Source organism: Rattus norvegicus, chromosome 20 (assembly GCF_021556685.1).
Source record: "Rattus norvegicus strain SHRSP/BbbUtx chromosome 20, alternate assembly SHRSP_T2T, whole genome shotgun sequence".
In the NCBI taxonomy this organism is placed as follows: domain Eukaryota; kingdom Metazoa; phylum Chordata; class Mammalia; order Rodentia; family Muridae; genus Rattus; species Rattus norvegicus.
This window is the reverse complement of record NC_141553.1, coordinates 31,313,236-31,336,226: the sequence shown is the minus strand read 5'-3', so window position 1 is coordinate 31,336,226 and position 22,991 is coordinate 31,313,236. Positions and strand designations below refer to the sequence as shown.

The following is a 22,991-nucleotide window of genomic DNA, read 5'->3' as shown; positions in this document are numbered from 1 at the left end:
CAGGGTACCGATAATAGTCATCTGGGTTCTTTCTGGGTTCGTTTCTTTGGACAGACCAGGATTTGAATGTCTAAAGAATCGAGCATTCACAAAGATTGAAAACCAAGCCCCAAGGGAAGTAACTGTTGCCTCTTTGGGAGTGGAGGGCTGTAAGGCTGCTAAACCGGAAGCTGGCTTGGCTATTTCATAGGCTCTGGGTCCTCCTCTCTCCCCTACTGGTCCTGTTTAGATACTCATCCCCATGCTCCATGCCCGTTCCCCCTGTCAATGCATTCCGGGAAGAAGCCACCATCTCAGAGAGCTACCCACGTTCCTCTGAGTCTAACCCCTTTTCACTGCGTCCTTCCCCCTCCCCCGCACCACATACCTCAGGAAGCCTTACCCCCTCTCAGCCTCCAGACATGATGAGACGTACTTTACTCCAGCACGCCAATGTAGGGGTGATCCAAAGAGACGAAATGACTCCGGGGCCCCTCTCCAGACTGTGGAACCTTAGCCCCTGCCTGGAGTGTTTACACATCCTAGCTCTGCCCTATCCTCACCCTCAGGTGGATTTCCCAACGGAGGAAAGGAGGAAGGGAGGGGGAAGGGGGGGAAGAGTGGGGGAGGGGGGAGGGACTCTGTGATGTCCCAGTCACGACTGCAGCTCTAAGTGACATCAGAACCCTTTATTGGGGGTACTGGCGCAGTGAACTCTGGGAAAGCTCAGGTGACATTAAACTTTGAACACGTGTTTACAGCGTCTTTGGCTTTCAGAGGGCACGGGGTAGACAGCAAATGAGTGACCACCAAGCAGGGAGACGGACTGGCCTGGAGCGGCCTAGGCCAGGCGTTCTTAGAACTGGGACCATCGGTGTGCTCTGCCTGCCAGCTCCTCACTGCAGAAGTGAGAGGGGGAGCCATTCTCCTAACTTGTAGGTGGCTTTTGTGTCTTAAAAGCTGACGCCGTGCGAAGAATCGTGGTTACTATTTATTGAGCATTTCGCTGGATGTGGCCTGCTGGTTTGAAGGCATCGTTTCCAACAAGCCTCACGGCAATCCTGCCATCAAGCAGGGGGTCAGAGTATCTTACATCTCAGCTGAAGCTCCTCTGGACTGTTAACTGCCCTCCCCTCTGGGCTGGATGGGAGCTTTTAGATCCTAAGGTAGAAAAACCATGGATCCATTCGCAGCCAAATAGGTGACTTCCTTTGTGGCTTGTCTTTGGCGAGGAGGTGGTGGTGTGGATGTGCACCGCTCTGGGTTAGCCAGTGTCTCTAAGCGTTTTCATGAACCAAATTTAGAAGCCCGGAGCTCCCATACATATATATTTGGATCTTAGGCTTTCTTTATTCGGAAAACCTGGCAATTGTGTTCCAGAGCGAGCGAAGCAGCTGGGTTTCCCTTTGGGCGCTTGTCCTCTGCAATCTGTTACAGTCCTGTGGGAGCTGTCGCCTTCTTCCTCTTTAACATTGTAAGTGTGCACGTGCATGCGCATATTTTGTATGTGCGTGCATGTGCAGATGTATGTGCACACACAGATGCATACATGATGCATGCATACATTGGAGGAAGTCAGAGGACAACTTGTAGGCTTTGGTTCTTACCTTCCCTGTGGGTTGCAGGTACTGCACTTAGGTCACAAGGCTTAGCAGAGGCTTTTCCACTGCTTACTTAGCAGAGGCTTTTCCACCTCGCCAAGCCATCTCTCTGTCCTTCAGCTGCCCTTCTCATTACAACTGCAGTTTTCTTCGCTGGGATCCAGTTTTCCTTCTCTCTCTATACTCCTGGGAGACATCTCACTTTGCAGCTTCTAGGTTGGCCAAGTGTGGCTTCCCAGTCCTCCCAGCGCCTTCCTCCATCACTGGATTGCCTGTGACAGGTGTCTGTGCTCAGAGTTCTTTGTTGACACCTGTATTGCCTGTGGCATTCCGAGCACCATTCTGTTTTTTCTGTTGGTGTGTTGAAGAATGGGGTGTGGGACAAGCTATTATGTAGGGGCTTTTCCGTCAGCTGCTTCTCAAAGGGGCTAAGCCTGGGCCTTGCAGATGGGTCCAGCAGGCTCCCCATCCTGGGGACTCCCAACCTGTCCATTGGTAGCCTCAGAGTGGGTCATGTCCCCCGTCATGAACAAAGTCTCCTTGGTATGACACCGGTTGACTCTCCTGGAGAGGGATGGCGTGTGAGTCAGCTCCAGCCTGTCTTCCTCAGTTGGTGTCACCCAGGGGCAGCACCGGAAAGCAAGCCGGAATCCAGAGCGAAACCTGGCAAGGGTGGAGAGTCACTTTAAGCAAGGGAGCTGGGGTACAGGAGCCGTCGGCCATGTGGCTGCTCCATGCCCCAAAAGACTAGCTCCCTTGCAAAAGAACCTCACTTTGAAGAGTCTACCCACAACTCGGGGCTGTGGAGAGATGCGCACTTGAATGTCAGAAACACGGGGAATATGGCTCATGCCAGTAACATCAGCACTTCCTAGGCAGGGGCAAGAAAGATTAAGATTAAGGCCCAAAGTGGCCAAGTGGTGCCTTGACTTGGAAAGAAAGGAATGAAGGGAGAGAGGAGGGAGGGAATGAGAAGGGGGAAAGAGAGAAGCCAAAGTGTATTACAAAAGCATCATGTGATTTAACTGGCTTCTAACAGAGAGGGGAATCTTAGAAAGAATTGGGACTCGGGCCCTGTGTGTGGAATAGGGAACCTCCCCCAGAAACTGCTTCAGAGGAAATCTGGCGCATCGGAGCTACCATGTACGGGTGTATTCGCTCAAAAAACTAAACAGCCCTCACTCGAGCGGGGCATAGGCCTGTAATCTCAGCTCCTCAGAGAATAAGGAAGGAGGGAAGCACAATTACAGTATGAGGCTCGCCTAGGCAGCTTAGGGAGACCAACAAGACAAGGCCTGGGATGTCGCTCATTAGTAGAGCATTTGCCTAGCATGCTGGAGGCCGTGGGTTCAATCCCCAGTACTGGGGGGACAAAAATAATAAAGTAAAATAACAGGGCAAAAAAACCCCACCCTTTCCCATGATGCCACAGACTCCTTTGGATCTGAGGTTATAAGGATGATTTTGAACTTCTGATCCTTCCGAGTGCTGGGACTGAAGATACACATCACCATGTCCAGTTTGTGGAGATCAAACCTCGAGCTCTGTGCCTGCCAGGCAAGCACCCATCAACTACATTATACCTGCTTTGGTGCGATTCTTTTTTGTTTAAATGTTTTCCCCCCACAGATGTCTGTGTGACACATGCGTGCATTGCTCAAGGTGGCCAGAAGACGGTGCTAGAACCCTTGTGACTGGAGTTACAGGTGGTTGTGAGCCACTGTGTAGGTCCTGGGATTTGAACCAGGCTACTCTGGAAGAACAGCGAGTGCTCTTAACCACTGAGCTACCTGTCCAGCCCTCCAACCTGAGTCTTTCGAAAGGTAATTCAAAGCATGCATCTCCCAGGTCTCACTGGCTCAAAGCCTTGTAAAGCCCTCCCTGGTGGCGAGTTCTTGACCTTAGGGCCGTTGGTTTCCCCTGCAGGGAAGTCTTGCCCAGGCTGCAGGGCAGTCAGCCACTTCAGCTTCTGCGCAACTGTAAACCGCACACCCTACCCAGTGTCTAAGACCATCAGCACTTCCTGCCCACCCTCATATGATCTGTTTCCCTACTCATTCTGTATGTCTCCCCACACCCAGGCTGTCAGTGCCTGCCAAATACATATATTATACATAATATTAGCATTATATATTAATATGTGTAACTTGCAATAAATATAAGTTTTATATTATATTATATATTATATTATATTTATAATATATAATATTATATATTGATTATAATTAATATAACACAATATATTAATATATTGTATACTAAATAGCATATGATATATATGACATATATATACTATATATCTATCTATATATATATGACATATATATACACTATATATATAGTGTACTATATATCATATATACACTATGTTATATAGTATATAATATATCATATTATATTTATATTATAAACTATATATGCTATATTACATACTATATTACTATTATATATCATAAACTCTAAACTATATCATATTATATTTATATTATAAACTGTATGTACTATATTACATACTATATTAATATTATATATCATATACAATATTCTATATCATATTATATTTATATTATAAACTGTATGTACTATATTACATACTATATTAATATTATATATCATATACAATATTCTATATCATATTATATTTATATTATAAACTATGCTATATTACATACTATATTACTATTATATATAGTATGCTATATATACTATCCTACACTATACAATACTATACTACACTATACACTATATGTATATCTCTGTTTGTGCTTACTCCCTAACCCCTGGGGCTTGAAAAGTCCCGGGCACACGTGGCCACTTGTGAGCATATTCTGTCAGTGTTGCCATAGATACTTCAGGGGCTCGCGGCATTGATTGTTGTACAGTGTCCAAGAGCTGTGTGACTAGGTGACAGAAGAGCGGCAAGCACACAGACATGGGGAGCTGGTGGTCTCTCCCTGATGTGGCAGGGTGGTCCCCAGGCTCTCCCATCGGTCTGAAACAAGTGTGAACAGGATAAGCTGGGAAGCCCTGGAGATAACAAATGTATCCGTCGCCTAGGGTTAGGAAGGGTCTTCCCTTGGGCTCAGTTCCTCTGTCTGGGCAATGAGACCCCCTCTCTGCTCTTATCTACTTAACTCTTGAGAGCTAAAGATTCCAGGCATCCAGTAAACGCTCACAGAGCCTGGCCCAAGTGGGTAGGCCAGCTGAGCAACAAACCCCAGTGGTGGTGTGTGGAGTCCGGACGCCTGTGTAGACGGCTGATACAAGTTATTTAATGGACAAAGAGGCCCCATCGTCAGTGTGGCTCACACCCATTAGACTGCAGCTAACTCAGTGTCTCCCTGTCCTGGCCTCTCATCTGCCCCACCCCAAACTGAAAGGCTCCCTCTGCACACAGGGATTCTGGGACTTGGATTCTGCCTGGCTCACCAACCAAGAGTCCCAGAGCTGGTGCCAGCATATCTCAGACTTCAGGACCTCAGAAGTAGCAGAGCCGGGAACAAGACTCCAGTCCTTCCTCCCCTGGTCACAGCGTGGGGGGTGGGGCAAGAAATACATTGCCAGCCCCAGCCCTGGCCCCAGCCTCTTCAGACACCTGCCCACCTAGACCAGGCACACCCTTAGGAGGAAGCACTTTTTTTTTTTTCTTTTCTTTTTTTCAGAGCTGGGGACCGAACCCAGGGCCTTGTGCTTGCTAGGCAAGCGCTCTACCACTGAGCTAAATCCCCAACCCCTGGAGGAAGCACTTTTAAATGCCAGCTCTTTGAGCCAGTGAGATGGCTCAGTGGGAAAAGGCATCTGCTTCAAGTTCGGCAAACCGAGCTCTGTCTCAGAGACCTACGTGGTAGAAAGAGAGAGGGGCAACTACTACAAATTGTCCTCTGACCCCCTCATATGTGCTGTGTACACACTCACTTACACACACACACACACACACACACCATGAAGAAGAAGAAGAAGAAGAAGAAGAAGAAGAAGAAGAAGAAGAAGAAGAAGAAGAAGAAGAAGAAGAAGAAGAAGCCGCCATCTCAGAGGTAGTCCTGGCTCTCTCCCTCCAGTTCTGCTCTTCTGCCTTCCCTACTCTCCGCTTCCCTCCATCTCTCTGATCTTGCCTTTCTGCTTTCTCCCTTGTGCCTGATGCAGACCCCAGAAGAAACAAGGACAAACATAGGCACTGTGGCTCAGCAAAGAATAAGGCTTTGGGAAGGAGATGGGACTCAGGCTCGATCCTGGCCACAGGGAAGGTGATGCTGTGGCCTAATCTGGAGGGGAGCATTCCTATGTGGTGTCAGGGGCAGTTCCAGGCTCTGGCAGGAGCTAGCATGGAGGTCCCTCAGCCTCCCTGAGGGACAGGGCGGGACTCACCTGTGGTTAAGGCAGCAATAAATGATAGGGTTGTACATTGTGGAGCTCATGGCCAGCCAGAAGAGCGCCAGGTAGACCTGCTGGATAAACTTGTGGTAGTAGATGTCCTCTTGGAAGGTCCCCAGGATGAAGTAGAGGTGGTAGGGCAGCCAGCAGATGGCAAATGTCAGCACCACCAGTACCATGGCCTTCACAAACTGGTCATGGAGACACTCGGGTCAGTCCTTGGCATCTGAGTCCCAAGCCTTAACCCTCCTAGAACTAGTATAGGGTACCCTTCACCCCAACCTTGACAGACCCCATCCATCCCTCTCTAGCCTTCATCCCCTGGAACACGTATTTGGCACATGCTCCAGAGCCCACCACCTCATCGCATTGCCACAGGAAGGCTATCCTTCCATTGTGTAGCAGGCCAGCTCCGTGGTCCACTCTCACACCAGGTGTCCAGGACTCTTTCTCTGGGAGCATGTCTCCTTCTGATCTGCTCTCTTAGGTCCAAGCTCTGGGATCCAAGACACCCTTCCCTGTGGTCTTTGTCTGCTTTAGCCCTTCTAAAGCATTGTAGGCAGTGAAGTTCCAACCTGATGTCCCATCCTCTGCCTAGAGACTAGGTTCCTGAGCCCACTCTGGCACCTCGCATGCAATTGCAGCCGCCTTCCGATGTTGCTCAGCAACCCTGAGAACCGGAAGACAAGCTGGAGCTGGCAAATGGAGACCAACTTCCCAGTAGGAGGGACACTTGGATGATGTTCCTGCCTGCTATGGCGAGGACTCTTAGAACATGAAGAGATCGGTCTAGCATTGGTCTCCAGATCGCTAGAACCCGTTCATGGTTCCTATAGAGGTTCTCTGAGATGCCTAGTGACCTGGGTTGTGTGCTCCCTAGCACCCCCTAGTGGGTAGATTTTGAGTCCCGATGGCTCCCTGGAGCAGGTTTCCGCACCCCGACCCCGCTCCAACCCCCACCACAGCTTCCCACCTTCTTCTTGGCCTGTAGATGGCGTAAGTTGGCTCCGTGAGCCTGGTGTCTGGGTACCGCGCGCTTCCACAGTGTGAGGCCGATGACACTGTAAGCCCCGAACATCACCAGGAGAGGCAGGAAGTAGATGAGGACAAACACGACCAGATGATACCTGGAAGGAAAGCCGGGGACGTGGGTGGCCAGTGGGTGGCCAGATCCACCAATGCTCACCCACGATTAAGGTACTTGAACCCCACAGCCCTTGCCTTGCATCCTTACCCTTGGAGTTCGATTTAAAAAGTAAGGCAACATTTGCTAGCATATACGCTAACACTGGGCTTTCCTCATAAAAAGTAACCAGCATCAGCCAGTTTTTCCGTGTCATGGAAAAGGCTAAAGCGGGGGAGGGGGAGCTAACCAAATTTTATGTTTGTTTAACATATAAAATGTAAGGCCAGCACCAGTGAGATAGTGGGAATCCAGGCTTGCTGCTAGGCGTGATGGTTTCAGCTGGATCCTTGGAAGCCACATATAGATTAGATGGTGGTCGTAGCATGCACACAGCTCTGTCTGTCATGTTTTATAAAAAGAAACACACACACACACACACATAGCACACACACACACACACACACACACACATATATGTATGCATGTAGTGTATATTGGTATATTGGGTGTGCTGGGTATGGTGGCACATGCCTGTGACCCAACAGTCCATGTGTGGAAGCAGGAGGACAGGGTGTTCATGGTTAATCCTCCATTCACAGGGAATTAGAGGCCAGCCTGGGATACAGAAAACCCCGTTTCAGACAAAGACCATTAAGCACAAAGGTTAACACTCCCTCCACCATTCACACCCAGAATCATGTCTGTGTACTGGTAGGTTGTGTGTGCAGGAATGGATATGTGTGCGCACGAAGATATACTTATATTACATAGATAGGTCATATGTGATGTGTGTATAGAATTGCAGGAGCCACACTACAGAGAAGGCCTTATCCAGAGATGGGCAGTGGAGCATCCACAGTTATAGCCCCCACGTCCTCTGCTTCCTTCCTCTGAACCCAGCGTACATGGCTGTGTCAGTAAACACCTTTGAGCAAGGCTCACACACCACGGCGCCTGCTGAGTCCCCAGGGAGGATACCTGGGTTGTCTTGAAGCTCACCGTAGCCTTTGAGGGAGACACTATGCAGGAGGCATGTCACTGACTCCATTTCTGAGGGTGTCATGGCCTCCTGGGTAAGCCTCAAGCTTCCTTCTGCCTTCCAGGCAGGCCTACTGAGGGCGGTCCTTGGAACATCAAGGAATGGGCCTGAGAGCCCCCCTCCAACGTGTGACTTCTTCAAAAAAAAATCATGTGAATGTGTGACATGCATGTGTGTATGCACATCTGCATGTAAATAGGTGTGTGTGTGTGTGTGTGTGTGTGTGTGTGTGTGTGTGTGTCTAAGCCAGAGGTCGACATGGAATGTCTTCCTCGATTTCTCTCTCCCTAATATTTTGAGGCAGCGTCTCTGTGTGAATCCGAGGCTCTCTGACTTGTCTAATCCAGCTGACCTCGCTCTGTACCACTTCCTGAGTGATTACAGGAGGCGCTGCCAGGGCTGCCTGGCATTGACCTCCAAACAGACCACACGCACATCGTCTAAGATGTACACACATCTGTCACCAGTCCCCACACAGACACCAGATGTGTGCGGTGCATGTGTGGGGAGTGCAAAACTACACACCCCATCTGTAGATGCACATGGCTGATGCCACCCTACCGAGGTGGCAGACTGGCTGAGCAACTGGACCCTGAGACAGGGTTGCCAGCATCTGCTTCCTCTGCCTCACCGCTCACTGACCGTGCTGTCCGGGGCACATCTTGTAATATACTTTCTCCACCACCAAGGTAGTCACAGCGACTTGTGAGAAAGAGGCAGGAGAAGCAGGGTTTCCGGCCAGTCTAGGCTGCGTGAGACTGTCCCGAAAATCAAAACAAGAGATTGGGGAGGCAGCTTAGTTTATAGGGTGCTTGCCTGGCACACACAGGCCCTTGGTTCCACCCCATGTACCACGTAAAGCAGGTGGTGACAAGGTCAGTACTGCCTAGAATTAAATAAATAAAATATCAATTTAATATAAGCATTAAATTAATATAAATAGTATATTTATTATATCGATTACACTGTAAATTAGAAATATTGTAATCAATATTTATATTAATGATATAAATATTAAAGTTAAATAAGATGATTTAATAAAAATGAAATATAACATTCAAAGAATTAAAAACATCTGCACCTACAAAGTGCTTATGACAGGCTTGCAACTCAGCATTGCTTTTAGCATGGATGCTCCCCAACCTATGTCTTGATTCAATGACATTGACTTTCTGATGATCGAAACGTAACAAGGCATTTAGCAGAGGCTACACCTTAAATTCTTACCTTTCTGTTTGCTCTTAAGAAGCTGGGCGGAGGTAGCGAGCTGTCGCTTCCAGTTAGCCACCGGGTCAGTTACGATGGTATTACCCACACCTAACACGGGGACTCCCCACTTACAATGGGTTTGTCGGGATGAAGCCTCGCTGTTAGTTTTTGTTGTTTTGTTTTTCAACGTGGCCTTGTGTAGCCCAGGCTTGCCTTGAGCATGCTATGTAGCTGAGGACGGCTTTGAATTTATGGTCCTCTTCCCTCTACCTCCCAAAATGCTGGGATTACAAGTGTGCACTGGCATACCCAGCTTTGTGTGGTGCTGGGTTTCCTCGATACTAGATAAGCAGTCTATCACCGAGCCCCAGCCCAGCCTCTCACTGTTAGTTGAGCAGCCTCCGAATAAACCTGCACTCACATGATCACATACATAACTACAGAGTAGCATGCATATCCCTAGACACACACTACACACAGACACGAGCCAACATACAAGTACATGTGCCCCGGGGTGGGGCTTACAGTAGGAGCATCTTGCCTCCGTTGTCATTGGGCCAGGCCACCACACACTTGGTGGCCCCCTCGTCCACAGTGATGGTGGAGTAGAAGCATTGCGGGGAGGCGAGAGCCAGGGCTACCAGCCAGATGCCAGCGATAATCGCCTTGGTGCTGGGGGCCGAGAGCCGTGGCTGGAAGGGGTGAACGATGGCCATGTACCTACAAGCAGAGTGCAAGGTCAGCAGCCAGCATCCTCACCGCTGATCCCCCCTCCTCATCTTCCTGCCCAGACTCATGCCCTCCAGCTCCTGTCCATATAGCTGTCCTGTATGCGATGCCAGAGTCCTACCCCATCTGCAGAGGATCAGCTTCCGTGGCCCTCTGTGAGGCTTTCTTTCCCTCCCTTCCTGGGGCTCCTTCTTTCTCTCTGTACTCACCGAAGCCACAGGCCACCTTCTTGATGAAGCTGTCTAGAGCAGGCTCAGACGCTGTCTCTCTGGGGTTGGAGGGTGTTATGGGGACTTGAGCTGTACTCGTTGAACCCTGAGCCCGGAGACGTGCATTGGCTTTGACAGTGAGCATCACCTCCATTTTCCCACATCAGGAGACATGGGCAGCGCTGACTGAGTCCTAGTTGGTCCCAGCTTGCCCTGGCTTGCCCTGAATCCTGCCCTCCAGGATCCACACAGCCACTGTGAGAGCACCCTGTGCTTCTCGGAGATCATCGGCCGCGGGCTCAACTCAGGAAGGCCCACTGCTTGCTTCTCCATGGCTAAAGGATCCAAAGGCACCGTCCACCGAGGATGAAGTCCCACCCTCCTCACTAAGGCATGATTCCCTCAGCAGAAGGACAGAGGAGTAGATTGGAGATGCTGGGTGTCTCACAGGCGCCTTAGACAAGTACTGGGCCCTTTTATTAGAATAAGATACATTTGTTTTATTATTTACTTATTTATTTTGTCTCTTTTTGAGACATATTCCTACTATGGAGCTGCGGCAGGCCTCCAGCTCGCAAAAGGTTGCTTCCGTCTCCCAAGGGCTGGGATCAAAGGGCTGGGATCAAAGGCTTCCATCATCGCCATGCCCAACTGTTGTTCATTTGGTTTTTGAGACAGAGTCTCATGTAACTCAAACTCTGTGCATACATTAGGATAAATTCTCCCCCTCCCCAAGTGCTAAGCCGGGCACCGCCATGCCGAGCAGAAATCTTTGTTGGCCTGTGGGTGCTTGTGCCAGAGACCAACGTCGGCAGTTGTTCCTTAGGACACCTGGCTACCTTGTTTTCTGAGGTAGGGTTTCTCGAGGGTCTGGAACTCACCCGTTTGGCTAGGCTGGTGGTCCAGCAAGCACGGGGATCCTCCTGTCTCTAACCTCTCCTGCTCTGGGATGATAAGTGTGTGCTAGCACTGCTCATTTTGTTCAGGTAAGTGCGGGGTGGGGAGGGTTAGAACTCAGGCTGCAAGCTCTTCACTGACCAAAACAGCTCCTTACATGCAGGGCATTCTCTCTCTCTCTCTCTCTCTCTCTCTCTCTCTCTCTCTGTCTTTTCAAGACAGGTTTTTCTGTGTAGCCCTGGTTGACCTAGAACTCACTCTGTAGACCAGCCTGACCTCAAACCCAGAGATCCCCCTGCCTCTGCCTCCTCAGTGCTGGCATTAAAGGCCTATGCCACCATCAGCCGGCTAGAGTCAGCTTTTACCATGAGGGCTCATGCCCTATTAGTAGAGGTCAGGTCCTGAGAGTTTAGAATCAGGCTGATCTGGATTCAAATCCTGTCCTGACGGCTTCCTGACAAGATCTTGAACAAAGAGCCTTAGCTCTCTGGGCCTCCATCTCCATCTCTAGGGAAACAGCGGTCCTTGGGGGCCGTCCTTGGGTGTTCGTATGGCAGAAGAGGCACATGTGCACAGGAATGAGAGTACTCCTGTGTACTCACTGTTTTCAATTCATCAGAGAGGGCTTTGGTCATGGGTCATGGGTCAAGGGTCAAGGGTCAAGGGTCATGGACCCTTCCTCTCTGAGATGAGCCTGAACTTTGAGACCAGGCCAGGACAGTAGACTGTGGTGTTGAATTGTATGCTTCCCCTGTTTGCTGAAGCAGAGGCATCACTGCTGAACCATAAAACATTACCATCTCATCTGCTGCTTGGAATATCTGTCCTCTAGAATTCTCCAGACTGAGCCTGATCTCCTGCTCTTCTTCGCTTGGATCCCAACCTCCCAACGAGACCCACCCTGATGCCCATGGACGCCTGTAGCACGGAGGTTCTCACCCTGTGCGTCAAACCTCACTCTAAAAACGTTTACATCACGACTCGTAACAGTAGCAAAATTACAGCTTAGAAGCAGCCATGAAAATAATTTTATGGTTGGGGGAGCTCACCACCACAGCATGAGTGACTGTATTAAAGGGCACAGCTGTAGGAAGGTTGAGAAGCACTGCATGTGACCTGTCCCTTCCTGGCACACACATGTTGGTGGCTGGAGATCTTTCCTCTTTAGTTAATATTTGTTCATGACATGGTTTCAAAATACAACATACAATTTCTTTATTTGAGGGATGATGGTGGTGCACACCTTTAATAGAAGCAGGTGGATCTCTCCGTTCCAGGACAGCCAGGGCTACCTGGAGAAACTCTGTTTCAAAAAACAAAACTAACCAACCAACCAAACAAACAAACCCCCAAAAACGATGAAAAAAAAAAAAGCCAAAACCAACAACAACAACAAAAATATTTGTAGACTTAGGATTTAAATTCTTACCATGGCTAGAACATTTACACTGGATTTTTACCCAGAACAATAGTTACTCGGCAGACACTAAGTATATATTTGTTGAATGAAGAAATGGAGAAAAGGGGCCGATAATATGGCTGAGAAGGTAAAGCTGATTGCCGCCAAGCCTGAGAACCTGAGTTCAAAGCTCCAGAACTAACAGAAGACAAGATTCCCCCAAAAGGACTAGAAAGATCTGAGTCCTGCAAGTTGTCCTCTGACCTTCCCAGGTATGCTCAGACAACGTGTGTGCTGGCATGTACCACACACACACACACACACACACACACACACACACACACACACACACCAAACAAATAAATGTAAGAACAATTTTAAAAAGAGGAGGAGTGATGGGCTCAGCTGCTGTGGCATGATCAGAGCCCCTCCTCTGAAATACCATCATTGGCCTCCTGACTGAGTCCCAGCCTCTCCCAGAGCCTTCGGCCACACAACCTCGCTCCCAAGTGCAGGCTCTGTAAGTCCGTGTGCTAAAGTTACCCCCACCCTCATGAATGGAAGTTCCCCAGCCCCTGGACCTGGGCCCGACACAGGGGAAGCGTCCTACATTTGCTGCATAACTGTGTAGAAATGTGTAGGGGAATTCACACATACCCAGGGCAGAGGAAAGGATGTTCAGTGGACACGGGCCTGATTTTTGAAAGACTTCCTTTTGTCCACCACCCTGTACTGTGTTCTAGGCCTCTGACTCTGCCCTAACTCCATGGCTGACCCTAAATCCTACTTATCCTCATCCCTTGGGGAGCTTGTGTGTAAAGTTAGAAGCTCAGCCCGTGGGAATGGCGTTCACACTTTTTCGTATGTGACAACCGGCTGTGATGTTTAGGATGAGCTTGGCCACTCTGACCGTCCTCCCGCTACCTCTGAGTGTGGGGGTTACAGGAACACACCATCCTCTGATAACCTGATTTTTGCAGTGCTGAGGGATCAAACCCAGCAGAGCAAGCACTCTGGCAACGGAGTTACATTCGCAGCCCCAAATTTTTCATTTTGAATGAGTAGAAAACATTGTCTCAAAGGAAATCTCTGAGAACTCCGTGAAAAAAAAAAAAACCAACCTATCCATCAGCAGTGAGAGGCCATGGGTGAGGGTTTCTGGGGAACTTAGAGGAGGTGGGGAGTCTGGAAGATGGGGAAGCTGACATCGATCTAACAGAACTCTATGTGCCAGAGAGTCTCATAGCTCTGTCCCTGTCTCCCTTGTACTTTTTGTGTCTTTGCCTAACCCCATCCCTATTGCCTCTCTGTCAGATTCCTGCTCCCCCAGGGATAAGAGTCCTCTCTTATCCCAGCCCTGCCTGTCCCAGAAGTTCTCACTAAAGAAGGTGGTTTTTCTCCACCCCATCGTCCTCAAAGGTCACTGTTGGTGACCCCCTCCCCCAGCTGGAATCATTAAAAAAAAAAAAACCAGCATTGTTATAACTTAGATGCAGCACTCTAACTTCATGCAACGTTCCAGTTCTTTCTCAATACAAAAGCAACATGTGCAATTCCTTCTGCAAAGAGAGCAAACTAAGGAGACCCGCACTTCCAAAGTCTCTGGGAACATCTTCCTTTCCGGCCTCAAGCAAACTCTTAGGGTTGAAGCCATTCTGTGTCTAATCTGACGCTTCCTGCTTTGGCTCCACATCCCTTTGTCTTCTCGCTGTGAACTAAAACTGCTGCACAATTCTCTGGGATGCCCCCCCATCAAGACACCTGCCCCCTTCCCCAACCCCCTCTCTCTTGCCTGTCAGCAGCAATGGCGGTCATGGAGTAGATGCTGACGAACATGGCTGTGATGGGAAAGAGGTTCTGGAAATAGCAGAAGGCACGGCCGAAGTACCAGATGTTGTGACTGGCGTAGATGAAGTTGAAGGTCGCGTTGAAGGCTGCCATGCAGAGGTCCGCCAAGGCCAGGTTGATGATGAAATAGTTGGTGACTGTGCGCATCCTCTCGTGGGCCAGAATGATCCAGATGACTGTGGCATTGCCTGTCACAGCCACCAGCACCAGGGCCAGGTAGGCTGTGGCCCATAACGCCAGCTGCCAGCCAGGCATGGAGAAGGCTGTAACACCCGTGGCATTGCTCTCGAGGCCAGACAAGATGTTGGCGTCAGAAACAATGGCACGGGTCCCCATGACTGATTCTGGGCCTGGAACACAGGGTCTGGCCCTGCAGTTCCGTCTCGAATTGCCACAGAAGAGAAATCCTCTTCGGTGTGTAGATTTAAGGGGGGAAGGACGATTCAAAAGCAGACACGTGTAGCCAGAGGGCCACGCCTACAGCTCGGGCAGAAATGAGTCAGGCTGAGCAGGAAGCAAGGTCCCAATCAGACTGTTCAAGCATCTCTTGGAGATGGAGAACTCAAACTCCAGTCTCAGAGCAGGAGGCATCCTGATAGCGCGTTGGATCGGCTCCTCTCTTTCACACCAGAGTCAGAACGCTGAGAGTCAGAGAAAAGACGCGTCCAGCAACAGGCATTCCGGAAGTTGGTGACAAACCCGAATTTGAATTCAGATCTCTCTTAATGCTATTCAGGGTACATCCCAGATGACGGAGGTGCACAGTGTGCCAAGTCTGTGGGCCCTATAGGTCCACTGTGCAGCTGGCTGGTCTCCGACTCGTAGCGCAGGCTCCCAATGCTGCCAACCCTCAGCGGCTGCTCCCAGCTCCTCCCTGGAGGGCAGGCAAGAGCCTTGGCAGAGGTGCTGCCTGCTCCCGCCTTCCTTCCACCCCCCTGCTTGGATGGCTGGGCCTTGCCTCTTGAAAGATTTAGGACCTCCTGGGAAGCAGGGGGAGACCTTGGGGAGCGAGGCACAGCCTGGATGAGCGTGATATCGAGGGTGTGTGCCTTGGTGCTTGCATTCGACCAGGTGGGAGCTGCTGGGGTACACTGGCACTTGCATTTGGGAACAGAGGGACTCAAGCTGGCTTGGGAACCCTGGGGGAAGTCATTCACTCAGCTTGAAAAAGAAAGTCTCAGTGTTCAGAAATACCGTGGGGTTCAAGGGTGATTTGATGGGATGTCAGATAAGTGATGAGGGCTGAGTTCCAAGCCTCTGGTACTACCTCTTACCTGCTCTCTGACTAGACAATCCTGGCCACCGTTTCTCACCTCCAGCCTCAGTTTCCTCAGGTGTAAAACTAGAAATTGCACTTATATAAATGGTGTTCAAGTTACCCTCTCCACCACCACCACCACGTCCTCTGGGACAGGGTCTCATGTAACCCAGGCTGACTTCAAACTTGCCGTTAGTTCAGGATGACCTGAACTCCTGATCCTCATGCGCCTGCCTTCCAAATGCTGGGATTTGAGCTGTGTGCTGCTCAGCCTAATTTAAGCAGTGCCGGAGACTCGCGTGCGTGCGTGTGTGCGTGTGTGCGTGCGTGCGTGCGTGCTAGGCAAGCACTCTATGAACTGAGCTACACCCTCGGTTCTGAGCTCCGTAGTGGGGGAAAGACACTGGTGCACTCTAAGATACGAACAATGCTAAGCCTCACACCCTGAGGCCCTTTTCTTTTGTTCTCTTCTTTGGTTCTTCGAGACTGGGTCTCTCTGTGTAGCCCTGGCTGTCCTGAAACTTGTTCTTTAGACCAGGCTGGCCTCGAGCTCACATCCACCAGCTTCTGCTTCCCCAGTGCTGGAATTAAAAGTGTGACGCACCACTGCCCAGCTCGAAACAGTTCTTCTTGTGAATTTCCCGAGCCCAATGATGCCATAGCATCTGTTACTTGCTGTCCTAGCTGTACGGATGGGCAATGTTCGGGATCGGGGACCCAGCTTTTGACTTTGAAGAAGAGGTCCTTCTGCCGCTCCTTGTTTTCCCTGGGATGAGCTAGAGGGATCTGAAACTCCTGAGCCTAATATGGACCTAACCACATCTTTGCCAGGTCACAAAGGCCTGCTTCCTCTGTTGGGTGGGCCACCATGTTCTGATGTTGGTCTCTTACCCAGAGGGTCTCTGTCTTTGATCACATGGTGGCAGCAGCTGGGTCCGATCAACCCTGTGTTTGTTTCTGTCCCATGCTTGTCTGGCCTCTGTCCGAGAGGCAAAATATGTAGCAGTGCGTACGGAGGAAGCCAGCTTCTCCTTGCTAGCCTGCTCCCCTGCATTCAAGCAGCTGCACTTGGATGAACTCTGGGCCACAACCCCAGTGTAGAGTTGGGGTGCCTGAGAGGGTGTCGCTAGCTTTCAGAAGCCCAGAATAGCACATCTCCACCCCTGCCACTCCTTTGTGTATGCAATGGGGATTATACTTCAGAGCTACTAAATCTGAGTTTTTATTTCCTCCTTAAATCATAAATTCTTGCAGCTTTCCAACAATGCACCAGAAGGCTTGTAGGCTCGGGGCAGAAGAGGCGGGGGTTGGAGGGGGCCGGGACAAAGTGTGGCTGGTTAGCTGTGATCCTTAGGAGTGGGCCCCTGGAGTTCATGACTGGGTAATGCTCTCCTTTTGGTTTTTCAAGACAGGGTTTCTCTGTGTAGCCCTGGATGTCCTGGAACTTGCCCTGTAGACCAGGCTGCCCTTGAACTCAGAGATCTTCCTGCCTCTGCCTGCTGAGTGCCGGGATTAAACGTGTGTGCCGTCAGCCTGAACAAGGGTCTTGAAGGTCAGTCTTCATTAAGAGGGAAGGGAGGTACTTTAAATTACTTGCTGTTGCTGGGACATCAAAATGGGAGAATTGAGCCAGGCACACAGTGCAGGAAGAATAGGAGTTAAAGGCTTTGTTGCCTACATAGCCTAGTCAAGGCCAGTCTGGACTACAAGACCATGTCACAGGCAATGGGCTGGGGAAATATCCCTAAAAGCATGAGGACCCAGAGTTCTTCATGCTAATGAGGTACCTAAATCATTCAGCCAATGAGCATCCGCTCCTGGGCATTTCTTCCTGCAAAGGAATCAATTCCCTGGTTTACCCTGAATAAATTGTATGCATCCACATCCGCCATCAAATAAGCCAGTATGAACAAGCAAGGATAGCCAGGAGGAAGACTTTCATCTGACAGAACTGTGCCTAAATCTCCCAAGGGACCTCCATATTCTTCACACTCACTAGGAATCAGACTGGTTCCCTCCTACCCGACCCAGGCTCTGCCTTCCATCTCACCTGGCACACAGACTCCGGGAGGGAAGGATAGACACCCCCATTCCGACTCTCTGTGGACTCTCGCTTCAAACTCTGCCCTGCCTTCTCCCGGCACCGAGCTCCAAGCTCCTGCAACAGAGAAGCAGGGCTCCATATGGCAGACCAGTATTTGGCGAAGTCCGGGAAAGAAACAGCTATGGGGGCAACTGCCATCCCATCCCAGCTGCTCTTGGTGAGAGAAAGTTGATCCCATACCATGGATGCAGGTCCCCCAAGAACGGACTGTAAACGAGAAGGCAGCTCTCTGTAGCTGAGATGAGTCCTGCAGGGACATCAGATAATCAATCACTGCCCCACATAACACACAGCAGAATGCTGGGGGTGGGGGGCAGAAGGACAGGATGGCATGGCAAGATGTCAGTCATCTCCGTTAGATGGGGCATGCGCTCACAAGTGTGCCTTGCTGGTTTGTGTCATTGTGGCTTTAGAGAGGCCTGGAGAGTGTAGCTAAAGAGGTGTCTTGGTCGGTTTTCAGTTATGACAAAAACTTGAACAATTTATTAAAAAAAGAAAGAAACAAAGAAAGAAAGGAAGGAAGGAAGGAAGGAAGGAAGGAAGAAAGGAAGAAAGACGATTTAGTCAGCTCAATTTTAAAGGCTCAAAATCCAAGCAGCATCAGTTTGGAGAAAGATCCTTCTACATATGGGACAGGCAGATATAGGAAGCCAGAGACTGGCTTCCTGTGAGACTGGGAATGGGCCAATCTGGCCTCTTGATAATAAAACCCTCCCTGGAGAACTACCAGGACCCCATAAGAGTGTCACTGATCCCCTCCAGGGGTAGCTAACTCCCCAGTGAACTAATCAATTCTTTTTTTTTTTTTTTTGTTCTTTTTTTTGGAGCTGGGCACCGAACCCAGGGCCTTGCGCTTCCTAGGTAAGTGCTCTACCACTGAACTAAATCCCCAGCCCCGAACTAATCAATTCTTAACAGGCTTCATGTCTTAACCAACAACCTCCAGTCAGCACCATTGCCCTGGGGACCAGAATCCTACCACTAGAACACTAAAATCCAGGGTCACAAAAGGGAATGAGTTTTCAGGAAGTCTGGTGCATTAAAGAGGCTGAATAGCCAGATGGTGGCGGCTGTGCACACTTTACATCCCAGCACTCTGCAGGTAGAGGCAGGTGGATGTCTGAGTTTGAGGCCTGCCTGGTCTACAGGGTGAGTTCCAGGACAGCCAAGGCTACATAGAGAAACCTTGTCTTGAAAAAAAAAAGCAACAAAATAAAATAACAACAAACAAATATGAATGATTAGGATGGGAAGAATCAGGAAAGTTTGCAAAGCCTTGTGGGCTAGGGGTCCTCCATAACCGTGAGGGATGTCTTCATTTACTTCTCTGTATTTAGTCCAGGCTTTGCCTTGAACTCATGAATGTAGCCCAGGCTAGCCTCAAACCTGACATTCTCCCACCTCTGCCCCCAGAGTATTGGATTTACAGGTGCCCCCTCCCCCACATCAAACCTGGCTCGAGAGATGCCTTTAGAGGTTGGCCAACTGCGTGTTTTCCCTGGAGACTATGCTGGGTCACAGTTTCTGTGGGACACTAGTGTCAGTCACCACAGGAGCCACCACGGGGACCACCACAGTGTGGTGACCAGAGGGGATGGAAACGGACCTGGACCATACAAAATATCGACAAGAAGGACAATGTAGGGGCAACATTTGGGATGCAAATAAATAATCAATTATATAATTAATTAATGTAAGTAAGTGAATTAGTGTAAATAATTAACGTTAATAAAATAAATTTAAAAATAATTTTAAAAAGGACAACTTGGTGAGCCTTTTTATACCCCACAAACGGAGTATATAGGATTGTGTTTGCCTGCCTGCTAGTGGCAAATCCCAGTACGTGATGGCAGAGGCAGGAAGATCGGGACTTCAGGGTTAGCTTGGGCTACATGAGACCCTGCTTCAATTAGACAAAGATCACTTTAAGACTTTGTCCTCAGTGTTTGGGGAGTTTTAAAAATAAGTCCCTCCTGTCATGAAGGTGCTAGCAGGCTGTCTTTGCTAGTTTTCTCTGCGTGATAAAACACCATGACCAAGGCAACTTATAAAAGAGAGTATTCACTTTGGCTTACGGTTTCACCATGAGTGAGGAAAGAAGGAACAGTCGAGAACGCACATCTTGATCCACAACCAGGTCACAGGGAGGACAAGCACTGAGGAGCCCGAGTCTTTGAAACTTCAAAAGAAAGCTCACGCTCAGTGACACACCTCCTCCAATCCTTCTCAAACAACTCCATCAATGGGGACCAAGTACTCAAACACCTGAGCCTATGAGGGCCGTTCTTATTCAAGCCCCACATAAGCAAGAGCTCCAGCTTTGCTTCTTCTCCCAGGTCCATCATTTGGTGGAATAAAAAGATGGTGGCTGCATGGCTTCCTCAATTACGTTCTCATTGGGACCATGAGATTCCAAAGCTCAGAGCCCTGACCCAGTTTTTCACATAGAAAAGAGAGGAAGGCTACCCTTGTCCTATTCCCAGGGAGCTACATGGCCTCCACTGGTCTGAAGTTCAAGATCACCCTCAGCTACTTTCTGAGTAAAACACCAAAACGAACACAGCCTTGTCTCTGTAGCAGACTAACAGGGTACCAGAGGCAGGTGTGGGGGTCTGCAGAGCTCCTGGGCTTTGGATCATGGATTCATGGATAGTTCCCCTCTGTCTGTAAATGACGGGACCCCAGGATGGTTCGTCTGGGAGGTAAGCTGTGTGCCCCCTGGCAGGAAGAATCTGTGGCTCAGAAATCTAAGCGGAGAATTGGAGAGCTCGCTCCTGCCAAGATCACAGGCTTCTTGACATCTTCTTTAAACACAGAAGAGAGTACTGGGGGCAGTGCCGTGCCCTAAAAGCTTGAAGTTTATCTAGGCAGAGGAGGAGAGGCCAGAGTGTTTACATCTACCCCGAGGCTGGTATACACAGAGCCCTGAGGCTCTCAACACACACCCAACCCGGGTCTCTCACAGAATCTGCCCATCTATGGCAGGCAGAGCAGGAAGTGGCGAACAGCCCTGCCCCCTTCCTGAATAGGGAACAGATTGAGCATCCCTGAGCCAGCTTGAGTATCTTAGAGGGAACTTGGCATCTACTCGGGATGTCAGCCAATGTGATGAGGAGGCCTGGCTGAGCTGAGGGAAAAGGCTGCCACACTCTGCCAATTGGCTCCAACCGCCTCCCCATCCCCTCCCCCGCCAGGACTCGGGCAGGTGACTGACTAGATGCTTGGACAATCCGCTAGGTGCTAGGAGAAAGGGTTTCGTCTCTGAGTCATAAGGTCCTCAGTCAAGATGAGGAACCAAGCCCCAGGCTGTCAGCAGGAAGTCCCCCGAGCTTTCTGTTGAGTGCTTGACCCCTTGTGGCCTTGGGCAGTGAAGAGGGATCAGAGGAGGGGATGTGGGAATGAGCGCTCATCCTGAGACAGGTTGAGGGATCCTAGCTGGATCCCTAATTGGAAAGGAGCACGAACCTGAGTTCACAGCTCCTGGGTGCAGAAAACGCTTCCGCTTGCTTCCGTTTCTTTATTCTCTGAAAGTTAGCTTTGCCGAGCTGTGGGCTCCATCCCGTTGGGGCTGGCATGGGTTCCGACTTCATTAACCCCAGGGCCACTCTCCCTAGCTCATGAAGCTGTGCACAGTACCAAGGCTTGTAGGGTGGTGCCTGGATGGTCACTGAGATTACTCAGACCTCTGTTCTGCAGGGTTCTAGAAAATGGCGGTGGGGGGAGGAGGGGGCATTGTTTCTAAGAGCCTCCGGAGCCCAGGAATTTGGGAGGGAGAACTGAAAGCAGAGCCTTCAATAAGGGAGAAAGGCAGGGAAAAACAAAAGCTAATTTTCAATATTAAAGCAACCAGGAGCCCATGGGCCACGAGGGCCTGTAATCTAGCACTTAGGAGGTGGGAGGCGAGGTCCAAGGTCGGGTTGGATGGCAGAGGTTCGAGGGAGGCTGTGATACACAGAGGCTGCCTTCTAAATATAAAATAAATTAAATTAAAAAAATCATAATATCTACCGTCTGCCTCAGAGGGGAGGCTGTCTGGGGACTGGAGCAATGGAGAGAACTTTGGGTTTTTTGTTTTGTTTTGTTTTGTTTTTTCAGACACAGTCTGAAGTCAGCGGTCCTTTAAAGACTCCTCAGAAACCTCCTTCTCAAGATTGTACCCACTCGAACCATTTTTCTTGTGAAGTGGCTTTTTTGCCGTTGCTGTTCTGGTTTTGGTGGTGCTGGGGGTGAAGGGAGGCGCTCATGGGTGCTGTGAAGCCCCACCCCCTTGGGCTGTGTTTCCAGTCCTTTTAATTTTTGCATTTATTTTTATTGCATTTGCTCGTCTGTTTTGTGTTGGGGGCTGTGCTGTGTGCGCAGAGGTCAGAGGTTAACTCGGGGTTGGGTTCTCTCTTTCTACTTGGTAGGATCTGGGGGTCAGACTCAGGCCATCAGGTTTAACGGCAAACACCACAGAGTCATTCTGACCGCCCTGTTTATTATTCTCTTCTTTGTATGTTCGGGTGTGTGCACCATGTACGGAGGAGGCACTCAGTCTCGGCGCCTTTCCTAAGGAGCTGTCCACTGAGTTTTGGGAAGAAATCGGGTTTCTCGCTAGGACCTGGTTGGTCCTACCAACTGGCCTAAGCTAGATGGTCACCAAACCTTAGGGATCCTGTGGTCTTTGCTTTCCTTCCAAGCACTACAATTACAAGCATCCCCTCCCCTCCCCTCCCCCTCCCCCAAGCCTAGCTTTTTACCTCTGACCTGTGCAATAAACTCAGGTCCTTGTGCTTGGGCAGTGAACTTCTATTCTTTTTTCTTTCTTTCTTTCTTTCTTTCTTTCTTTCTTTCTTTCTTTCTTTCTTTTTTTTTAAGATTTATTTATTTTTAAGTACACTGTAGCTATCTTCAGACACACCAGAAGAGGGCATCAGATCCCATTACAGGTGGTTGTAGCTGCCATGTGGTTGCTGGGATTTGAACTCAGGACCTCTGGAAGAGCAGTCAGTGCTCTTAACTGCTGAGCCATCTCTCCAGCCCATGAACTTCTATTCTTAAGGGTGAGAATCGAGCGTTCTACAAACTAAGGTACCTTCCCAGCTCCTCGTTAAAGACAAACCAATTTGAGACAGGGTCTCACTTAATTGCCCAGGCTGGCTTCGAACTTGTGATCCTCCTGCCTCCGCCACTGAAGTAACTGGAGTCAGAGCAGGGCATCGCCAGGTCCAGTTCAAATGGCT

General features: G+C 49.7%; 1 protein-coding gene across 1 annotated transcript; it reads right to left on the bottom strand.

Annotated features, from left to right (window-relative positions):
* Positions 1-650: 650 nt before the first annotated feature.
* Tacr2 (tachykinin receptor 2) lies at positions 651-15,191 on the bottom strand. Its single transcript, NM_080768.1, has 5 exons — positions 14,352-15,191; positions 9,851-10,045; positions 6,925-7,078; positions 5,946-6,142; positions 651-2,243 (listed from the first exon to the last, which is right to left on the bottom strand). The coding sequence occupies exons 1-5, from the start codon at positions 14,741-14,743 to the stop codon at positions 2,009-2,011; spliced, it is 1,173 nt and encodes a 390-aa protein (NP_542946.1). The 5' UTR covers positions 14,744-15,191; the 3' UTR covers positions 651-2,008.
* Positions 15,192-22,991: the final 7,800 nt, after the last annotated feature.